This window comes from Phaethon aethereus (assembly GCF_964289735.1).
Source record: "Phaethon aethereus genome assembly, chromosome: 20".
Classification (NCBI taxonomy): Eukaryota; Metazoa; Chordata; class Aves; order Phaethontiformes; family Phaethontidae; genus Phaethon; species Phaethon aethereus.
The window spans coordinates 5,466,151-5,489,822 of record NC_138596.1 but is presented as its reverse complement, the minus strand read 5'-3'; the positions used below and the strand labels follow the sequence as shown (position 1 = coordinate 5,489,822).

Here is a 23,672-nt window from a genome sequence, read left to right as displayed (position 1 = left end):
TCCAGTTTTTGAATTGTCTTTACTTTGTGTTATCCTAGAAAACCAAGTCTGAGTGAAAATACCAAAATAATTCAAACATGATTTGGAAGTTAGTTTCCAATATAGATTTCTAATAGCAAAAGACAAATCTATTAATATGCTGCACCATCCGGTTTCTGCCTTTCAAAATTCATACTTAAAACCATTAAAGTTGCTTATACTGCTAGGGATTGGAAGATAAAAAGGCTTTTCTCATTTATTACACACGCACACACACACACGTGTATATATACATCTGTGCATACTCAATTAAAAAAATCAAACCCCACACATGCATTCAATTCCCAGTGTTCTTGGAAAGGAAAAATAATGCTCCTTGCAGAATCCTGTTTGTCTGCGATGGGGCTGACAAGCTGTGAGCCAAGACTTTCCAGCATGTGATGCTGGGGAAGCAGGTTTCTGTTTTCATGCCATAAGTTTCAGCACTGCACTGTATATCCATCGGAGCTATAAATATCACATCCACGACCCTTAGACACCGGTTTCTTTCCTTCCAGTCCGTCATCTGAGTCTCTGTAACTATAATCTCAATTTTCTGTAACTATGCTGAAGATTCTGCTTTTCTTGTCTTAAGGTAATTTTTCTTTAGCTGAAATCATACCGAAATATGACTGTTACCCACAGCAGTGCTGTATTATTGCCACAAGTGCTTTAAGACTAAAATTTTTATCCAGCACAGGTTTGAAATCCTCTGTGTCAGTGCTGTATCCTACCTGTGGCTTAGGCATATTAGATAGCGTTGTTGATATTTACCATCACTTTTGCACATTTCTACTATTTAATGAGGTTTTAGCTGCAAAGATCTTAAATATCTGTCTTTTTCTGTTAGATTGGGAAATGTTGCTGTAAAACCAGATTATATAAATGCCCAGTCTGGTCTTCCCGCAGGGGAGTGGTGGAATGTGGTAACTGCAGGTCCCTTGTGATGGATCCCAAAGTGGGAGAAAAGACCATCCCTGTACTCAGGTTGTTGTCTGACAGGCTGTGCCAGAATGTGGCTAAGGAATGTCATAATTCTTTGTAAATACGAGTTTTTCTTACAGCCAGTATTAAAGCAACATAGGCAAGGCTAAATTCTGTCCTCTGTTGCCAGAGCAAACCGGGTAAAAGGAGGTGAGTTGTGAGCGAGGTGGAAATAGTCTCCATCAGCTGTGTGTAAACGCAGCTCACGCAGTAGTGGTCTTCCCTGCCGTTGGGAGACGAGCAGCGCTTGCACAGCGTTGCTGCGATGTGACATCCAGCAAACCAAAGGGCTTCTGGTCTTCCCGTCAGTAGTGCTGATGTCAGGAACTTGGGTTCTGCTACTAAAAAAGCTGAGTCTGCCTTCTCTTTGGTCAGGAAATATTAGTGATGGAAGATGGGCTGGGTTCTGTGGAAAATAGGGAGAAAAGATGATTTGGCACCATTTGCTATAAATCAACAAATTTAGGCAAGACACAGCAGATTGTAACCTTCAGCGTTACAGTAAATCTTTTTAGTGTATAGCAAGCTACATGCACTTTGTTTTAAAGGCATCTATTTCTTGGATGCTGGAGAAGAGCCTAAATTGTGTAGCAAATGAAAATAAATTCTGGAGATTGGAAAAGAAAAATAAAGTTTCACTGTACTTAATATGAGTCATTCCTGGGTTTGATATTAATTTTCTTTGATCTTGTTGAAGAAATCTAATTTAGTGTTTGTTACTTTGTATTACAGGCTTTTTTTATTTTTCTTTAAGACATGTCACTGAGTTATTTATGCATGTTTCATATCACAATATTTTTTTTGTGCTACATTTTCACATCACTCCATACTTTGTGTAGTGTCTTGAAATAACGGAGGAGCCTGTGATGCAGACTGAAGATGGTGACAATGACAGGAAGATGCAGAACAGTCAATTTTCTGAGAGGGTCAGTCAGGTAGGACTCTGCTCTGGGTACATTATGTTACAGTACTCCTTGCATGCCTTTAAAAATTCTTATTTTTGTAGAACAGAAAGTCTTTTGCAAACGAAGTGTACGGTTTTTGGTAGCTGATTTTGCTTTCAATTAATTGCTATCCTAAAGGGTTTCTGAAGGCTTTTTCCTATATTTTTCTGCTGCTAAGGTTTTACAGTCAAGATACAGCGTTCGTTCTGGTCCTTGTTTTCTCTTGGTCAAGTAATAATATTCCTTAACGGGGATGACAGAAAGTCCCTTGAAATTGTATTTCTTTACATACACACACTCTGATCTTCAGCCTTCATTGCAGTCAGGCCTATAGTACAAATTTTGTAAGATTCACTTGCTGCTATGGTTGAGGAAAAAATACTGTAGACCTTTCTTCAGGGTTGAAATTCTTGATATCTTTGTAGCCTGTTGACTGCATTTTCATACATACAGGAATCTGCTGTCGTCTTGTTCTATCATTCAAAAGTGATGTAATATAAAGCATCATGGAATCATAAAATAATTCATGTTGCAAGGGACCATAGAGGATCATAGAGTGCAATTAAAGTTGAACCTTTCTGCTTTAAAAATTATAACATGCGAAAATATGACACAAAACAGAGCATTTTGGTTGATAATGTTGAAGAATAGTGATGCTCTGTTCTTTGAAATTCGTAATTTTTGTGTTTCTCTGTTTACTAGGTATGCCTTCAAGTATCTTTGGATTTTCCTTGTGAGGTGGATAAACAGGTAAGTGATGTAAAGGTTCTCTTGACACTTAAACATCTTAATCTCTCACTGCTGATGTCTACTGATGGAAATTGTATACAAATGAGCTCAGTCTGAATTCTCATGTAATTGATACAGAAGACTTTAATTGGTTTAAATGGGGGTTGAATTACTGGAGGGAACCCATGTAGGAATTTCCTAGGACACATCAGTGCAGGCAGTGTTGCCTACAAAAAGTTGGCAGTTTGTAAATACTTCAAATTGCATCCTGTCCTGGCAATCTGGGTTTGCATCTGGAGACACCAGGACAGAATTTGTACTGTAAAGACAGATGATTCAAGGGTGAATAAAAACTTATCTGCAGTCTGCAGGCAACATTCCAGAAGTTTCATACCTCTTCATAGATAAAGACCTTCAGGGAAATCTACTTACTACTTACTAAACGACTGATCACTCTGAATTAATCGTATGAAATAGATGTTAATTAGTTTTGCTATTAATAAATAGTAAGTGAAATGTCTGTGGATGTTTCTTAATGTAGATAAAGATCATCAGGAATTACAAAACCTGATTACAAAAAGATTACAGCCCTGAATTTAATAGAACATTACATACATGTGTAATAAGAAAATGTTTGCATTTTTTTAACAGATAACTCCATCAGGCTATTCAGAGAGTTTCTGCAAAGACGGACATTTTAGGAGTCCAAATATGCCTCAGTTTGAACATGATACAACTGGCAAACACTTCGGCAGATTAGGAATGAGTGAACACGAAACAGAAGAGAACTTGCTTACATCTCTTTTACGAGAAAATAGAACACCTTTACTGAATTCTACGTAAGTGTGAGGGATAAGCGCTGCTTTTGACAGTATTTCTATTTGAGAAGAGAATAAAGTAATTTTGCTAAAGTGAATTTAGATAATGACACTGTCTAATTTACCTGAGAGATTGGCAAGGCACCTTCAGATCCATTTTAGTCTGTCATGCAATTAAGTAATGAGGAAACATACTATCAATAGAAATGCTTATGAAAAACCCATTACAAGACAAAAAGTCTCCAAAGTTACTGATACGCGAAGCTTTATTGTAGGGACTGATTGTTTCCAGGATTGGGTCTAGCAGTGTTAAAGGGCTGAAATGATAATAGGGGGTACTTTTTTAAAAAAAAATTAGAGTATCTGAGAGCACAGGCCAATAAAAGGTGGTATGGTGGAGGGGACGATGCTGTACTGCTATAAAAATTGTATGTGTAAGGAAGTGAGGATGGAGGAATTGGAGTTAAAATGACTGCTTTACAGGGTTAATTTTGAATGGATATTACTGCACGTTTTGTGGCCTTCGCCACATCTGAACTGCTTGGACAGAGGTTTGCTCTCCGTCAGCAGTTTTGGGGGTCTGGGCCCATGTGCTACAGCTGACTAGTTGGTTATTCCAGTGTAACCACACGTAGGACTGTGCTGAGATGAACGTGTTATAAGTAGTTAGGTCACTTTTCATGCAGGAGAAAATACTTGTGTGACTAAATTTGCATAAGCCCTAGTGTAACTAGTGTTTTTCAAGTCTGTGTGTCTGTTGCACTACGGCTTGATCAACTCCCAGATGAATTGCTCATTTCCATAGGAACTGGACAATACCAAGCAAGAAAAGGGTGTATAGAAAAACCGCACCCTGACTAGTTTTGTTTCATGCTCACACCACTTAATCTCCTGGTTGAAAACTGAATTAGAGCTTTGCTGGAGATCATTCTCCTTTTCCTTTCCTCATTCTCTCCGCACTGTCATGACTATGTACAGCATTACGGGACTTTTTTCAGTGCCCATCAGTGCTGCTCCTTCAGCTAGCTGTAGTGGTTTCTGGAGAGTAACGGGAATGACCTTCCATATACGCTGTGCTTGGCAATGCTGGTAGCAGAATATCCCGTGGAATTACACAGGTCAAATCCTGTTTTCTGTGTTCAGCATGCGCTGCACTTGACTTTACTCAAGCAATTCTGTATTTTTACAGTACTATTTAAAACTCTTCAAGAGGCTTAAATGGCCTTAGTTGTCAAAGCAGTAGTTAGTGGTAAATGAAGAGGTACTTCTCTCTTAGGAGATGGATAGATAACATTGTTATTTGTTAACTTTACTTAAAAGTCTGCTAATGAGTGATGCCAGCACCAACGTCTTTACCGCTCTAGTGTGTAATCTTTTCTATGTTCAACTATAAATGACCGGATTGACTGGTGATGAGCCTATACTTTGCATAACTTAATTCTCACTAATGACATTAAACGCCAGAGAAAGACATAAAAAGCCTAGTTAGCTTCTATCATTTCAAATGCTAGCTATACAAATGCAGTTGTGTTAAATTCTGGTTTATATGTTTAGCGGCACAGACAGCTCTCTGTCAGATGCATGATACAATCTATAGAATTTGAGGGCTTGCTTATGCTTTAAATGTCTCTAATTTGGCTAGTTTCACTTAAAACTTTGCTTTCCAAACTGTCGTCCATGGACCACTAGTTATCTGTGGGATAGTTTGGTGGTCTGTAGTGAACTGTTTTTGCAGGCTTTTGGCTGCTTTCTCAGTTTCATTTCGCTGTTACATTAGAAATGCATAAAGGGAAAGATTTTCAGAAAAACTCAGCATCTAGAGTCTCCGGTGTTTTTTGGTAGAATTTTATTTTTAAAGGAATTAAATCAAAAAGTATAGTCTCTTGAAAATCCATTCCTATTTCTTATATTGCTATGTTATGTAAGCAATCGAGTTAGTTACCAGAGGTTTAGTATCTGTTCGTGAATGGGGAAAGGGGCAGTAGAGCATATCTGGTCATAAATAGGAGAAAAGCACTGATGAGATAATTATGATATAACTCATGTTGTGCAAAGGTTTCAAAAAAGGTTCATTAGTAGTTTGTTAGTGAGTAAAACAGAATCTCCTGGGAATTTCAAATATGTCAAGTCATTGCAGAAGTGTTTCTTAGAAGGTATTCTTGTTTGCTTAAACATCAAAATTCATGCCTTTCCTTTCCTCCTTGCTGGGTATAGCAGACAAGAACAAATGAAAATTGTAAATGAACTGTTAGATCATCTGAACATAACTGAGCAAGAATGTTCAAGTGAAGATACAGAGAAAACGGATGAAAAAGATCTTAGGCAAATGATTATTCAACTAAGAGCTGAACTCAAACATTTCAAGCAGGTCAATAAATTCTTAAAGCAGCAAGTAGAATTGAAATCAACTTTTGATGGGAAGGAGAAGCTTTATCCAGATGCAGTGCCACAGATTAATAAGGATATTGAGTTGTTGAAAGTGGAATTGAAAGATGCAGCTACACAAACAATGACTTTAGAGAGTAATGTCATGAGATTGAAACATGAAGGCAAAAAAGAAACCTCAGAAGAAAGCCCAAAATATTCAAGATTAAATGCAGGAAGAGAACATCAGCAAGAAAATGTGTATAAGAAAGGTGAACACCATGAAAGACTCTTTTCTACAAGGAGAACAAATGAAGTAAGTTTATTTAAGATTCTCTTTTTGGTACTTAGGGAATAGATGTATAAAAGAGAAAAATACGCTTCATTTCCAATATTAAATCTTGCTTTTGTGTAATTTTTAAAATTAGAGAAAGAGATGTAAGCCAAATATATTTTAGATAATTGTTCTTAATATTCAGAGCTTTTCATCGCATACTTCAGTATGCTTTAGAACATTAATTAATTGGATTTCTGTCCTCACTGGGACCGGATACTAGTAAATATTCTCGCTTTTGGAAAAAGAGATGGTTTATAGCATAACGGCCTGATTCTGTGCTACCTTATATCTCTGCATAGATGTTCATAATGTGCAGAATCAGAGCATTCTGAACTGATAGCTTATAAAGTATAAATGGCAGATGCTTTCTAGAAAATTGAAGACTTGCATAATGTCTGAGAGCATGCTGGTGAAGAGTTAACGGAAGATTTCAACAAACTTGAATCTTAATTTTAGGCTTTTATTAACATCTTATTGCATCTTGCTTTTAGAGAAGTATGACCAGTAGTACTCTATAAAACTGTGGGGGCAGTTCTTCATACTTGTTTGGAGCCTAGGAATCTGTTTTGTGAGTACAGACATAATTTGCTAGTGCCAGATAAGTTTTCAAACCTTTTGTATGCAGGCAGTCTGTGATCCCAGACACAGGTGGGGAAACAGTGTCTACTAAAGAGCTCGTGTATTGTTTCAGTAGCAGTTACAGAAGCAAAGTTGAAAACTCTTTCAAGACCTTAGCTCTTGCAGAGCAGACAAAGGAGAGTGTTGCTTCTGATTTTGTGCACTGCTAATAGAGAATGTTGTAGCACCTTCTGCACAGAATAGTTTTCATAACTTTAGTGATCAAGAGATTTCTTTGAGCTAGCAATGGGGAACAATTCATTTTCATTCTGTCTTGTTCTTGTTGGATTCATTTTTCTGAAGGTATGGGCTTGTAAACCAAGAAATGTCGATAAGGCTTTCTTCCATGCAGGCGTAAGCACCTCAGTATAGTTTGGGATTTTAAAGAAAAGATTTTGGCATGCACAATGGATCCCTGGCAAGCACCCTAGAAAATTCATTCCAGTCTTAAGAATACACGATGATACCCCTGAAAAATAAAAACCTAAGTAACTCTCAAAAAACTATGTCTTGTTTCACCAAACAATTTACATGCAATCAAAATGTATCAGACTATCATCAGGTACATTCTTAGTCTTTTAAGCTTTCCTTATTGGCAGTAAATTTTCTACCTTGGAAAAAAATTATGTTTGGGGAAGAAAGAGGGTAATAACGGAAATGTTCGTGGGCTATTGTTAATGTTCTTAGCCTATTTGGCATTTGGTCATCGGTGTTTGGCAGGTTGGCTGCTGTGATAGCTGTTCCTCATCTTCGGGATGCCTTGGCTAGTCTGAGACAGAAAGGAGTGGATGTACTTTCCCATCTCTTCGTGTTGGTGCTATCCAGGGCACCTGACTCTGGGAACACATGAAGAGATGAGGGCAGGGGGAAGGCAGGAAGAGTAAAGAAGGGTAGCAGTAGAGGTGGAAGGGGTTTGAGGACCTAGCTGATCTATTATAACGAAGAATCAGCTTGTGATGGCTTGCTTAAAAACACTAATGATGTCTTTGAGTTGCTGGTCTTACTTCTAAGGAATGAAAGACAGTCTCTCTGAAGGCAAGTAAAGGCCTGTCAGCCCTCCACAGGGAATGCCTAGAGTTCTTTCAGCAATTCTCTTTTTGTCAAGTTCCTACTTTCATTGCGTTTCAGTATACTGTTTTGATTCATCATTTTCCAGATTCCTCTCTAGTTGAATCAGCTACAACCTCAATGCAATCCCTGAGTCAGTTGCTTTAAAAGCTTTCTTGTTTGGACTAATGCAGTGTATCTTTTGCTTCTGAATGGCTTTTATAAATAATTTCATGTTCAGCCAGCTGAACTGGACTTTGGATAATCTGGGTGATGCATATGTCCGTACAACAGCCCTGAGACAGCTGGAAATTGTTTGACTTTATTAGTGCAGTTTAGTAAAACTAGCAGGAAGTTCATCCTGCCTGAATTTATTTTTTCAGCCTCCAAATGATATTGTATTCATGTATGTACAAAAGGAATTGAGTATGTCATTAGGAAAATGGAACTTGCTTTTTATTATTTTAAATTATGTAAGGGCTATAATTGCTAAGAAATGAATGTGGAAAGGTATTTCAGAATACACTGGGTGGTAAAAGAAATGACGGGACTTACGACAGTGGTGGAGCAAATGAACAGCAAAAAAATAAACTAAACCTATCTGAACACGCCATTATTGATTTCTATTATTATTACACACAATTCCATAGCTCTCATTAACATATAGCATGTTTTTATCTTTTTGGAGATAGCACTATTTTATGCTCTGTGGTTTAAACAAGGACACATTTATTTTATGCAGTCTTCAAAAGGGGAGAGGCTAAAATCTAGTGACTCAAGAAATTTAACTTCCCCCTCCCCAACTCCAATGATGGAATGTCTGTTACAGTCGGAAACGGGAATCCTGCGGAAGCAATTTATAAAGTGTATGGGTGAAGAAGCTATTCTTCTTCATGAAGGATTTCTCTGTGGCAGAATAAATTTCCTCTGTGGCTGATGCAAAGCTATGTTGATTTACTCAAAGGTACAAAAGAAGGCTGATATGAAGTACGGCCTGTTGGACAGAGGCAAAAGGAAGAAAGGAAAATATTTTTAGGAATTTGTGAAAAACTAGGAGGATCTTCAATTTGGAAAAAAAATTAAGGGAAACAGTTACTGGGCTGTCAGACATTTATGATATAAATCAGGAGAGTGGGAAGTAGTAGTTAGAGAGGACAGTTTTTTGGGCGAGAAACCGTTTTCCTGGGGCGTACATGAATTCAGGGTTAACTAACATGCCTACTGATTAAAAGCCTTTGCTAGTCAATGGTGAATTTGCTGTCTTGCTCCATGCGCTGGAAGCCATTCACTGTGTGGCTATAGATGCATAAGCAGCACTTACAGAAAATTCAGTCGCGGGATAGTTTTTTTTCTCTCTCTCTGAATGTTTGTTTTCCACATTGCAAGGGTATTGCAATCTTACTTTCAAAACTATTTAATGTGACAGCTTACTGATCTTACTGGAAAATTTTTATTTTTCCTGGAATATTTGTTTATACTACCTGTACTTGACTGTTACATGTGAGCTACCAACTCCCCATTTTATTCCATGCCTTTTCCAGACTGATTCTGCTTGCCTGCCCAAGAAGTCCCGTCTGCCCGTTCTCTTAAAATCATCCAGACCATTAGGAGATGTGCCTTTGAACTCCTGTATGCAGGAGTCAGATTCAAAACTACAGCGTTGTACCACGGTACCTTATGAAGGTCTGAAAGCCTGTGAAGTACAAAACAAAAAATTTCAGCCACAAACAAATGGAGAGTTATTATTGAATGAGTCTGTAACTGAAAACCTTCAAGAAGAGCCTGCACAGGAAAGCACGTCAGTGAGAGGTAAATAAAGAGCAGACATGGTGACTTGTAATGCTGCTTGAAATGGTGACTTCTTGTCTTGTAGTAGAAGGTAAAAACTGCTGCTTAATCTTACGGTTTTCTTGGGTAGGCAAGTATATATAGATCTTGAAAAACACCTTTTTTCTTTTGTCTTTGCTGCTAGAATGTAAAACAGCCTTGTGTGGAATAGAAAGTGTTTTGCATATATGCCTTAAGTATATAATAAATGACAGTTTCACAAGGTGCCCGCATACATGCACACATACATGTCAATTTTTAGGTAAAAGAAAAATTTCCTTTTTGTGATGCCAAGTCTAATGAAAACTGTCTGTAATGGAGGCAGGAGAGTATAAAAATGCTGTATTTATTTATGCTGCATAAATAAGTTTTTCCAGTATTCCACTGATCAAGCAAGTCATCTGTGTCTGTTTCCAGTGTGGCTGAGTTAATTTAAACTCAGTGGTTGACAAAGTATCTGGATCAGCAAAGTATGACAAATTGTAAGGCAGAGAACAGTAGATATTATATAAAGATTTGGAGTGGTAAAAAAAATAAAAACTGACTTAGCAGTTAGATTAATTATGAGTAGAGATATAAAGGATAGGTGGGGGAGAGAGGAGGTGTAAATATAAGAAATAAGATTCAATCAAGTAGCAAGTTGAGCCACTGTTGAACACAGAGGTTGCAGAGGCTTTATTGTTAATGATAACATTATTGTGGTAAGGGACAGATATGGCACAACTTTATTGTAAATACTCAAGTTGATAGGACTATAGCAATTAGTTTGGTAGGTGCAAAATCCATTGAGAATTCTGAGAAGGGAAGTACTTTTGAATTGAATCCTGAAATGAATCGGAACCTGTTCAGACTGCAGTCCTGTGATTTCCTTTCCACACTGTTTCTTTATCCTGGGTAACAGTTGCACTGCACACTTAGTGATTCTGAGGCTTGATGCCATGGGAGATTGAGAAGTGGGCTCGTGTGAACCTCGTGAGGTTCAGCAAGGCCAAGTGCAGGGTCCTGCACCTGGGTCAGGGCAACCCCGGTATCAGCACAGGCTGGGGGGAAGGGAAGGAGAGCAGCCCTGCCGAGAAGGACTTGGGGGTCCTGGTGGATGAAAAGCTGGACAGGAGCTGGCAACGTGCGCTCACAGCCCAGAAGCCAACCATGTCCTGGGCTGCCCCCAAAGCCGCGTGGCCAGCAGGACGAGGGAGGGGATTCTGCCCCTCTGCCCCACTCTGGGGAGACCCCCCTGCAGGGCTGCGTCCAGCTCTGGAGCCCTTGGCACAGGAGAGACATGGACCTGCTGGAGCGGGGCCAGAGGAGGCCCCAGCAATGCTGTGAGGGCTGGAACAGCTCTGCTGGGAGGACAGGCTGGGAGAGCTGGGGGGGCTCAGCCTGGAGCAGAGAAGGCTCCGGGGAGACCTTCCTGCAGCTGCCAGGGCTGAGAGGGGCTGAGGAGAAAGATGGGGACAGACTTTTTAGCAGGGCCTGTAGCGTTAGGACAAGGTGGGGTGGTTTTAAACTGAAAGAGGGGAGATTTAGACTAGATGTGAGGAAGGAATTTTTGACAATGAGGGTGGTGAACCCCTGGCCCAGGTTTCCCAGAGAGGTGGTGGATGCCCCATCCCTGGAACCATCCCAGGTCAGGCTGGCCGGGGCTGTGAGCAACCTGCTCTGGGTGAAGATGTCCCTGCTCACCACAGGGGGGTCGGACTGGATGGCCTTGAAAGGTCCCTTCCAACCCAAACTGTTCTGTGATTGCAGAAGATTATTTTATGGTCAATGCTCATACTGGAGAAACTTTTTAGCCTTTGCTCTAAGCGTAACATAAAACATTTAAAAATGCACTAAAAATTGATTAACTGTTATATTACAAAGAGGACTCCCAAATGTTTATCTTCATTTGTTGGTAGGAAGCCTTTGCAATTCACATTCTTAGTAGTTATCCTTATAGTTAGTTCAAATATTTTAAAAACATGTACAAATGCTGTTTAATATCATCAGTAATGATTGTTTTATGTTTTCAATAGTTGTTCTTCCTTAGATGATTTTTCTGTTCTAAATTGTCAGAACCAGGTTTGGCTTTGTGGTTGGGGTTTTTTGTTTGTTGTGTGTTTTTGTTTTTTTTTAAACTATCCCCACTTCATTTTTTTTTTCAGTCACTTACTGCCTTCTGTTTTACCTTCCTCCACTATTTTCCAGTTGACTCATTGCTCAAAGTGGATAATAGTGAGGTCCAGGTCACGTTGCAAGATGTTGATCCATATAGGGAGGACAAGAATGAATATGTGATGGACAAAAATCAGCAAAACTATCAAGGTAGAGCATTTATATGGTATAGTATATAAAAAAAAGACATTTTAAAACTCTAGTTTCTTCTGAATTGTGTAAAATTTTAAATTACTGCAGGTAATTGTCTCCCTTGCCATTATTTGTGGGTTTTAAATCTTGTTTTCTTAGCTAGCATGGATTAATTGCTCTAAGATTCCAAATTCATCTTTTGAGGTTTATGGTTTCAGAAGGGCCACAGGGATTTATGAGTCTCGTTTCCAGTAAAAATAATGAGTTGTATGCCTAACTCTGATCTCTATTGCTAATGCCCTCACTTGTGAACTTTCCTCTGAATTAAATGTTTCTTACTTAATGCTTCTGCATGTAGTTATGAACTATTGGAATGAAACAATTGAATGATAGAATTTTGCTTATCTGAATTATTTGAAGGCATTCAGCTAGGTTGAAACCTAATGGAATCATTTAATGAAAATGTAAATAGGCTTAATACTGTGTATTATATGTTTCTGCATCATGCATTAGTCTTTTTTGGGAGGGCTTGAATAGCCTGGTTAACATGTTGTTTATAGAGTACAGAGGATATGGCTAATTTTGTCATCCTTGGTCACATCATTAATTTTATTCATATGAGTAGTTTCACTGAAGCCAGTCAGTTGGTTTGCAGGATTGTGCTCTGTGTTTGCCCTTTGTGTGTGTGGACACACATATGCACAGAGAGCTTATTAGTTCTCATTTAATTAAAGGGCAGTGTTCCATGAAAACTATAACCAATATTCTAATCAGAAATATTTCTTCCTTAATATCTGGTTTTATTTCCTTTTTTTGTGATCTGGAACATTTGCATGAAGTCAGGATTGCAGACTTTAAGAGTTCATCTAGGATCTGCTTTTTTTCCATCTCAGTCCGCAACCTTCTTTGACGTTTGTGTTACTGCAGCAACCAACTGGTAGAGAAGGAGAAGCTTGTGAACTGAAGTGTTGCATTCTCTTATTCAATGTGTCTTCTTGAATTCATACACGAGCATTTTCTTGGAAGCATTTATGTCCTGTGATTCTGTCACCTTTGGAATGACATACATAATGGTGTGCAGCAATCTGTATACTGCAGAGAACATCATCTAGCCTTAAGTTCAAATATGTTGATATCCCAGTATTGCGGCTTCAATTTTTTCCAGCTTTGAGGTTATATTTGTTTTTATTCTCTTGTGCTTGGGCTTGACTTGGGCCTGCCTATACAGCTGTCCCCCTTCCCACCCCCTGAGATTTTGTACTGATTTGGAGCTTGAACCTGGGCATTCGAATTCTCCATGGAAACCAATTTGAGAGTATTAAGACCTCCACAAGATCAATGAATGACTCCCAAAAGGCAGGTTCTAATTCCTAGTGATCTTTTGCAGAACTAATAGAATGGGAGAATTTAATTTACTGGTAACCAGAAAATAACCATTTTCTTAGATACTTACACACACAGCCCTCAACATACATAGAACTATAAACATAGAATATGTAGGAATATATAGCTTTTATTGGTCTGAATCTGGGGTGATTGCATTGCTTATGAATAGCAAAGCCAACGAAGGGATGTGCTGTGCATGCCAAATAAGTGCCAGTAAAACCTTTAACACTGAACATTTTTATGGATTTTGTTTAGAACACATTTTAAGAAGAAGTTATTAAATCCCCTTTCTCAAATTTTACTGTTTTGTTGATAATCTTTTTAAAATTCCACTGACTTTACGCTCCAGTTGGTTTTGTATAGATTTTTGAAGTGAGGAGAAAAGGAGTATTTAATTAGAAGCTTTAGGAGGAACTATTTAAAGTCATAGAGTCTACTTTTAAATCTCAGTGCCTTATGTTTGAGGTTATCATCTTTGTGCCTGGTAAGGTCTGGGCCTCATCAGTGTCTGATTCAGGACTGCATATAGCAAAAGTAATTTTCAATCATTTGGGAAAAGAGAGCAGGTGTATTTTGAGTATTGTTTATTGGAAAGGTGATGAGGGGTTTGAAGTATTTGATGTGGAAGTTGAATTAATGGGCAAATCATAGAAAGAGGTCAAAAGTCCAAAATTAATATTGTATAGTTCGTAATTATTCTGCTTTTTTATTCTGTTATTATAGAAGTAAATGAATTCATTTTAGTTCTGTTAAGAACAGGATGTCAGATAAAGAAATATTAATATTCACATGCAAGCCTCCTGTTTTTCAGAAATGCAAAATCATCATAACATTAGCAAAGTGAATATCCAGCGTTCATTAAAAGAGATAAATGAAGAGTTTTATTCCATGGAACATGAGGACATTGACTCAGCCACCGCATATTCAGGTTCCAAGTGCCTGCATTCTCTCAAACTGAGTGTAACAAGTACAGATGCACTTGATGACTGTGAAGTCATAGATGATACAGAAGTATTGAAACAGAGAATTAAGACTATGAAGTCTGAGCTTGAAAAGTACAAAATGTTCGTGTTTAATTTACAGACCTCTGACCAGCTTTTATCGAGTGGTATTTGCAATATAGTTTTGAGTGACACAGCCTTGCCTGTGGAAGGACATGTTACACAAGCGCGAGATACAGCTTTGCAAGAAATCAAACCATTTTCTAGTGTACATCAGCTGATGGATTACGAGATCCACACTGAAAATAGGAATACAGAGTCTTCAAAAGCACCCGATACATGGACAGCACAAAACCTTAAGGAACTACTATCAGCAAATGAGGCAGAACTTGAAAAAGAGCAAATTGCAAATATGCATCTTGAAGAAGTGTATCATCTTCAGAACAAACTGAGAGAAACATCACCATCCAAGTGAGTAAAGCTATTACTATTTCAGGTTCCTTTTTGTAAACAGCAATACCAAATAACATAGGAAGGTAATATGAAGATAATTTTATTCACATAGGAGCGTGTTGTTATAGTAAAGGCTAAATTTCACTAACATTAACATAAAGCAACTGAAACGTTTAGTTGAAAGATGCCTTGAAGTACAAAATAGTATTTCTCTTGCAAGAGAATTGCTCCTGATAAGCTCATATCATCCTTTATAACGATTCTGTGTCAGCCGCCTGTGTCTCTCCCCACACCTCAGGTCCACAACACCCTGTGCTGCAAGACATCCACTCTAGAGTAAAGTCAGATCTTCTCAGGTTACTCTGTGAGATGGGCTGACCTCTGTAATCAAAGTATTACAGTATTGCATCACTCAGGGTTTTTTTCAGGTGACAAGTGTAAGAAAATGGAACATCCCATTTAAAATAGAACTGTTTCTGTGGGCAATTGGCTGGCAGATTCATGCTAGCCCTTCCGTTGGTGTCACCACACTTTATGTATAAAATAAGAAGTTTATGTTCTAGTTACAATTTATTTTGCAGTTGAGTGCCATAATGCCTTCCTTTAAAGGATGTGAAAGTAGATATATATATAGAAACTAATGAATGAAATTTTACAGCATAAGCTCATAAACTAGAAAATCATTTGTGGGAGCCCGGAAAGTATCAGTCTTGGTTTTTGTATGGTAAGACTGAGGGCAGCATTTGGCTAGCATACATACAAATCACAGACATCAAATGGGGTCCCATAAGATCAAACTTTTTTTAACTCCCTCACTTTACCCTTTTATTCCCCTCAACTGTCATTATTATCCTGAGGGCCTATAAAATGGTGGGAAGTATAACAAAGAAAGGTATTCAGCCTGTTGGCTTTTTTCAGAATGCCTGAGTAGAAATACTGGGAGACACTGAGCAGCCACCAACAAGGACTATTGTATATCTCTTAGTATTACTATCATAAAATGAAATTGTGCTACATAACGTACAAATTTACATACCTTGGAAATATACCTCATCCATTTTACAAAGGAAGATCTAACTGTGTAAATTAAGGAATGAGACAGTATGGATCGCTGTAAAGTTTTTATGGCCTCTGTCTAGGACTACTGCATGAGTCACAAGTGACAGACCCAAAAATGAGTTATGCATCTCTTCCTATACAAATGACAATAAAAATTCTGTAACAGCCCACACCACCATAGATTTTGTTTATGCCCCATATTTTGTTTGATTCCCTGCATCTTTTCAGATCCTCTCCCTTTTTTTTCTCCACTAAGGTATGATTCTGTAGAAAGAAGTTTATTTGTGATATAGACAGTGGCAGTATAAAGGGGATGTCTCTATTTGCAAGTGCAGAATAAAGTCAATTGATCTGAGTTGAAATTTATATCCTGGTTTGTGAAGTACAAGAGTTTGGATACTACAGTGGTTGTCATGGTCATGTCTCTGGTAATAAACATAGAGACGTGCAGAATTTTCAGATTGGGTGAAACCATCAGCTCAGGAAGTCCAATATCGTGCTCCTAGCAGGAAATAGATAAAGTTTCAGGAGAAGGAACAGCTCCATCTGTTCTTCCACAGTGAATTAAAAAAAAAGGCAAACCAACAAACCCCCCAAAACAACAAACCAACAAAAAAAACCAACCAGTCAGGAAAAACATGTGTATTCTTAAAAATTCTTTTCATGTATTCACTCTTATTTACTTTAATTTGGCACCTTTGCATGTCATCTGGGTTATTTCCAAGCAGACAAACAAGTCATCACTTTAGTTTCTGCCCATCTTATAAATGAAGCAGTTAAGTGAAGGATAATAACGCAGAAGTTATGCCCCAAAATACAAAACTCAATGGTTAGAGACAATACATTTTTCATTGTGGCTGTAAAAGAAAATTGAGTCACATAAAATTATGGCTTAGGAATATGAGTTTAATTCACTTTTTATTTGTATTTAAATGTTATTTATGGTTAGAAAATTACTTTAAAGATATTTTCATTTTCTCAGATATGATTCATTAGTTCATTCACAAGCTCAACAACTCTCCTTTCAATGCCAACAAATTAAAGAGATCCGCAGCGGTTGTGTCGCTTACCATCAACATATGATGAGTCTTATTAAAGGTTTTGAGGAACTGCTTCAAGCCAGTGATGTAGATTATTATGTTGCTGAAGGCTTCCGTGAACAACTGAATCAAAGTGTACTATTGTTTGAGAAGCTAGAAAGGAAATTCCTGTATGGTAAGTAGCAGTATTTTGTGCTTTTTGTCTGAGATATATTACCGTTCTTGAAATTTGAAGGGGGGTTAGGTTGTTTTGTTTTTTTTCTTTTTAGTGAAAAGGAAGCCTTACTTCCCATTGGTTGCTTTTAAATGACTTGTAGGGAGGACTGTCTTGGAAGATAAAATTTTAGTGCTCCAACAAGACTGGATTTTACTTTTGTGGTTGTCCTTCATATTAACACCTTCCATTTTTAATTGTTTATTTTAGCACATGCATATTTTAACTGTTCAAATATAGTGGTTTTAGTTCAGTAAAAGTTAAGTTACAAGTAGGCTTCAGGATTTTCTATTTCAGGAAACAGCCCAGCTGACTTTGTTGAGCCTAAGCACCGGATATCTCCGTTGAAGGGTTCTGATGGGCATGGCTCACAGTTGGTTTTTAACAAAATCTACGTTTAACTAAAAAGAGAAAATTGCAGGTTCCTGAAGTTTTTCGGCTAGAATGCAGTCGCTTGCAAGAAGGTTAAATGGAATGCAGAGATCTGGACTCTGTTTTAGAGTGAAAGAAGAAATTATCGTATAGTAGTCCATCTAGGCAATTCTCTATGGCCACTGTCTTTAAAGAAACTGTAAGGAATCTTGCATTGAACAGTTGGAAGATAATACTATGCTGATTTGCACATTATTGATATTCCTGTAGAAATAACACAAGTTAAATTTTATGCAGGTGTAAAATCATCTGTCACTGGATGTACCGAGCGCCATAGATTTTAACAAGAAACCCACCCAAATGGTGCACACAGAAAATTAAAATAAGGGGGGAGAATGGGAAAATCTATTTGGTTAGAAGGCAGATGAGAATAATTCCTTTCAGAATTTTGAGTAGGTCATGAATCTGAGAGACTGTGGTATTGCACATCAGTGCATATTTGAGGGTTTCTGTAGGGCATAACAGAACAAGAGCCCCATGAGCAGGGGTGGTAGAAGAAGTCAACCAGAGAAGCATTGTCCTGGCGTTAGAGAAAGCTGAGTGCTGAATGGAGTGCATACCCAGGAAAGGACCCTTTTAATTATCAGTAAGAACTGGTATATTGTCTGAAAAATGGGTGCTTACATATCTGAAAATGCTCTTGTCCTTTGACTGTTTATCCCAGTTCCCCCACCTATTGTTTGGCAAAGCATGAAGTTGGAAAGACAAAGCCTCAAACATCTAAGAAGTGGGACCATATCAGGAGATGTATTGTTCCTGACATTTCTAATTGTTTTCCTAAGAGACCTGAATCTTGCTGCCAGATAGTCTAACTGGTTAAGAAAAGCACGCTATCTTTCCTAATAGAGAGCTAAAATGCAACCGTGTTTTGTAAAACGAGCATCAAAATTGACATTGTTACCCGAAGGAAAAGTATATCATGCATATTGCCTTCAGTCCATAATTTGAAGAAAGTTAGCAGCAAAGTGGTGGAAAAGGGGTGCCAACATCAGCGAAATTCAGCAAGAAAGACCTTTTCCTATCCTCACAAGTGTTGCTCTTTCTGACCCAAACAACTATCAATACTTCCACAGACGTCAGCTGCAAAACTGCCATCTTCAGTGAAACACCTGAGGTGGCCTGAAGTAGGGCCCCTGACCCCTGCGTCTTACTGAAATTGGCTCTGGAAGATCACTTTCTTCAGAAACATTCAGGGCTCAGCCATACAATGATCTGTAGTCTGCCTTTAGTGGCCGCATGTGGCAGGTGTGGGGTTTTTTTTATGTGTTGCTCATATAAAGGAGTTGTATATGAGAAAAAGGTGTTGGGGCTAGTGTGTCATAGCAGTGTAATAAAAGATTGAGTGTATTCAATGATTTCAGTGGCTACAGAGATTCCTTGCATTACAAATGAGAAGACTGTGTAGTGAATAAACATTAAATGCCTTTAAAAAACAATCCCCAAACCAACAGATGGTATCCTATATACTATGAAAAGTCACTGACAACCAAGACAATTCAATATATCTAACACAATGGTGTTGCATTGAATCACACATTAAAATAAAATGATGTTTCTAGGATTATAAAGAACATCCAGCGTACTAAGAATTGACTATAAAGAAGCAGCATAAACAACCGTCTGTCTCTCCATTTCCATCCTGACCTTCAGTTCATTCCCCTGAAATTTCAGCTGTGCAAATCTTGCCTGCCACTTTTGTTTAATTGCATACAAATTTTAAAATACAGGGAGCCAAGGTGACACCACGAAACTCTTATTCCTTTTTTCACACTAGTGTCCCTTGCACTGAATTGTGCCTGTGCTCACAAACTATACCACTGAGAATATTGCAGGCAAAATCCTGTGTATGCCCCTTTATTAAGGTCTGACTTCGGATGGACAAAATCCAGGCGAGATGGAATTGGTTTTGTATAATTTTTATTGAAGAAGCTGTGGCATGTACCCCTAATCCTTTTGCCATGTAGCACAATTTTTACATCTGTATGCTAACTGAAATACCAAGGCTGTAAAATCTGGCACCTGTGGTAGCTAGTAATTTTTTTTTGAACTCCAGAGAAAGCTATTGCTTTGTTGCTGGGCTATAAATGTCATGTACAACATTTAACATTAATACACAGTGTGTTGAGTATCTGTTGACTTCTCTAATTTCTCATTAATTTACCATTCTATATTTAAATAGTTTAAGATGGAGGGGGAGAAAAAGTATAATTCTCAATATCTGTTTTTAATCAGATATTTCTGCTTTGCAGGAGAATCAATAGGTACAGAAGTTACTGTACTTTATGAATTAGCTCAAAGGTAAGAGTGCAACTGAATGTTTCTCAACCATATGGTTGTTTGATAAATTGATAAGGATGTTCATGTTTTGTAGCACAACTTCCACTGTTTTGCTTTTTTGGAGGGTTGTTTCATTAATATCCATTTTGTTAATAAAATATCCATAGAAAACAAACTAAGGCTTTTTTACCCACTTCTCAGCAAACAGCTGAGGTACTGAGAAGAAGCATCATGGTACCAGGATTGTTCCTTTCATGAACAAAGGAAACACGTGCCACAACACACTGTTGTGTACGTTCAGATACTATCCTGATTGCAGCTGCTAGGAGGGGTAGTCATCTGCCTTTCTGTTTCCGTGACCTTGGGGCTGGCTCAGGATCACTAAAGTACCGTGCTGTTGAACTTCATTCTCAAAACACCCTTAAGCTGAAGGTGAAGAGCGCAGGTGTTGTTACGCTGCATATGTTGGTTTTATGCCAGCCTGGGATTCTTCTGTGCTACAGAAATCCTGAGCTGCCTGTTCAGGGCAGCTTGAGGTCCCCTTAACGCGAAGGTGACTACCTAGCTGGAACGTGAACACTAGGCTGGAGGTTCACTGATCATTCCTGCTGACTTCAGGGAGGTCCGAATTTCAGTCTTGATATATACCTCTGATGTGTAGTGGTTTGTCATGTTCTGTCACATAAATTCACGTGCTTTACCTGTGCCCTGTAAATTTGACACCATGCTCTGTCATATTTCCAAAGTAATAAAATTTTTGTATTTCAAAACGGGTTTTTTTGGCACAAAAGGGATAATGAGAAGAACACCACAATGTACCAGCAACTGAAGGATGAATCACCTGTGCCATCTGCTCTTCATAGCTTGTCTGACTTTGATTTGTCAGAAAAGTCATCTCTTGGATCACCTGAGCACAGGCATGACCTAGAAGGACAGCATGGCACACTGGCGCTTCTGCCAAACAAGTTTCCCCCAGGTAATTTTTTTCCCCACTGAAGATTCACTAGATATTGGGAAAATGTGATAAATAAGACACAAGGGAACTAATTAAGAAATAATGAAGAATGATTGTCTGCTTCAGCTTTCCAGTATCTTGCATAATCATTGCAATTTCAGTAATAAGGCATACAGAGATGACAACAATTTGAACTACCTCCTGTTTGAAACAAAATTAACTATGATATTTTGTGTCTTTGTTGTTTTAGACTATCATCTTTTACAGTACTCCAGACAGTCTTTAGATAGACAAGTTATAAGGGGAAAATAGACAATTGTCAAGAGATCATTACACTGAAAAAGAGAGACTTTCTAATTTTATAAAAGCCAGTGTTGTGTTTCCTTGAGAATTGTACGTGCTGCATAATTAATAAGTGGTGTCATGTTTGACCTGGATAGTTTCACTAAGCACAAGTGATGCTTGCAGTAGTTTGTTATAGGCAGCGATGAAAATTTAATAGCTGAGATAGCACGTACTGTTCAGGAGAAAAATACTGCAGAGTAAACCAGGAGCGTATGACATGGATAAACTGACAAATAAGATAGTGACAGTTAGAGCAGATAAGTTCCTGAGTAAAGCTGAAACTTACAGCCAATGGAAGAAAAATTGTAGAACAGCAAAGCAAGAAGGAAAAGGTACAGTAATGAAACTTGATAGAACAGATTTATTTATTATGGTAGGCATTGTGTAAGTCAAAGCCAAATTTATATCTGAGTTACTCTGGTGAGCTTCCTGTTGTTATAAGGAAAAATGTATACTGTTGGTGTGTTGAGCCAGAATGTGGAGCTGCACTGCAGAACTTTGGATTCATTTCCCAGTACAGGGAATGCTTTAAGTCGATAAAATTGTTATTAGAGGAAGATGAAGTTTAAAGAGCCTTAAAACTGGACCATTGTTTAAGTTAAAACGTAGAGTAGGAGTTTTCACTAAATGCATGGTTTAGACACTGTGGAAAAAGACTGTTGTGGAGTTGGATATTTAATGTCTGCCATTTTGAACAGCTCTGTATCATTTTTTAATATTAATACACATTAGATTTGACAGGAGTACATAGTGTAAAGGAATACAATAATTTACTCTAAATAAGAAGTGGTCTCTTGGTTAATTTAGAGTTATTAATGGAGCATCTGCAAGAAATTAGAATCCTGAGACAACATTTAGAATACTCCATAAAAACTAACGAGAGGCTGAGGAAGCAGCTTGAGAGACAAGTAACAGACAAGGAACTAGATCAAGGTAAGAATTTATTTCACGACAAATTAAATCTACCTTTCCTGCTTAAAACCTGAGGGATCAAATGCTGCTGGAAATGTTTTGTGTGCTTTTTTGAATACCCCCCCCCCCCCACTTTACAATTAGAAAATGATGTGCCATTCTCTGAGTACTGCTGCATCTTGAGCTCCACCAGCAGACACAGCTTTTCCACGCTGCCTGTAGCGTGGCATAAATACAGATCTAATGTGCCTCTTCCTTGAGTCCATTGCCTGAAGTCTATCCAGTGCCGATGCACAAATCTTTTACGGGCTACAGGCACACCACACAGCCTCAAACCTACAGTTGCACGTATTGCTGAAAGAGCAGGACCACCAGGTAGTTTTATGAGTTTGATGGTGCTGTGGTTGAATTTCGTACTGAGAATTGAAAGACCCTTCTAGTTCTGTTGTCAGCAAACAGCCAGCTTTTGTTTTGGTGTGTGCCTTTGGGATATCATTATTTTTGTAATGGTGGTGGATTTTAGGATGTAATCCTCTGCCACATCGAGCCAGGGACAGTTGCAGGAGAGGAAGCCCATTTTATCAACATAATTCAGTGTGGCCTGGGCCTGGTATGAATATAGGAGAAGGTGCTTTGCTTTAAATTACATTGCTGTTACTGATCCAAAGTAGGAATTTTGTGGAATTAGTTTTTCTACGCCTGCCCCGTGTATACCTGGGGTGGTCGGTACAGCACCACTGCGAGCAGGACTGTTGGAGATGCCTTCTCTGGAATTTTCTGACTGTTTTACAGCCAGCTTGTGTTTATGTACAGGGACAAAGTATCTGTAAGACGAAGCCTAGGCCGTGGTGTTCAGCTTGTCATTTGAATTGATTGGTGTGATAAATTGTGTTCTACACAAAATGACATTGTGAGTTTTTAATGGTAAATACCTGACAGAAACTGATGGAAATCTTAACATAGAGTTGGTTTCCATTCTAAACTCTAATATAAAGCAGTGGATGAAAAATACTAAAAATAGGTATGCAAATTCAGAGTCGCTCCTCTCTGTTGCTAGTGTTCAGCATCTTTGAAAGCCAAGCTCTGCGGTGCCTTTAAAACTTTTCATAAGAGGGTAGCCAGGCTTTCACTAAGGATGCTGTTGTAGCACCTTTTCAAGCATACTGTACCAGGCATACTTTCCCACACTCTGTTCTTGCTCTTCTTCCCACATTTCCCCCCATAGGAAAATTGATTAATATGCAATATTACTCAGAGTGGAAGTAGGCAGAAAATACATACATGCTTTCATTTTACTCAGTTTCACTAATATTGACATTACATTCATTATGGTTTATATCATCCCCATGATCCATTTCTGTTGTTGTTTAAATGGAGACTACCTACAAATGGCAGTTTGCTTTCAGGAATAATTTACAGTGATGGAAGGGTGTATAAAAACCATCCATTTCATTCATGAAGTATTTACGCTGCTGGAAAGGCATACTGTTCTCGTGAAATGACCACACTGAAACACTTCCAACTCTTTTACAGCTTCATAAAGATTCTGGCAAGGGCATCCATTAATGCAGTGAAAGTATATTTTCTTTATAAACTGTCTTATACCTTCCATCTGTCTTCTTGTTGCCTTAGTGCATCTACCAATGCATGGAGGAGAAATTCGGAAAAGAAAGGAAAAAAGCATCT

The 23,672-nt window shown here is 38.3% G+C and overlaps 1 protein-coding gene across 1 annotated transcript in view; it reads left to right on the top strand.

Annotated features, from left to right (window-relative positions):
* The window catches only part of CDK5RAP2 (CDK5 regulatory subunit associated protein 2), a gene marked incomplete at its 3' end in the record, with an annotated part of 83,102 nt that overhangs the window by 41,798 nt on the left and 17,632 nt on the right, over positions 1-23,672 (top strand). The window contains exons 19-29 of the mRNA XM_082009040.1: positions 1,842-1,937; positions 2,649-2,696; positions 3,327-3,514; positions 5,708-6,173; positions 9,401-9,668; positions 11,874-11,990; positions 14,170-14,770; positions 16,794-17,026; positions 19,747-19,795; positions 20,566-20,750; positions 21,882-22,007. Of these exons, the coding sequence (XP_081865166.1) occupies positions 1,842-1,937; positions 2,649-2,696; positions 3,327-3,514; positions 5,708-6,173; positions 9,401-9,668; positions 11,874-11,990; positions 14,170-14,770; positions 16,794-17,026; positions 19,747-19,795; positions 20,566-20,750; positions 21,882-22,007 (2,377 nt within the window). The remainder of the gene's footprint in view (positions 1-1,841; positions 1,938-2,648; positions 2,697-3,326; positions 3,515-5,707; positions 6,174-9,400; positions 9,669-11,873; positions 11,991-14,169; positions 14,771-16,793; positions 17,027-19,746; positions 19,796-20,565; positions 20,751-21,881; positions 22,008-23,672) is intronic.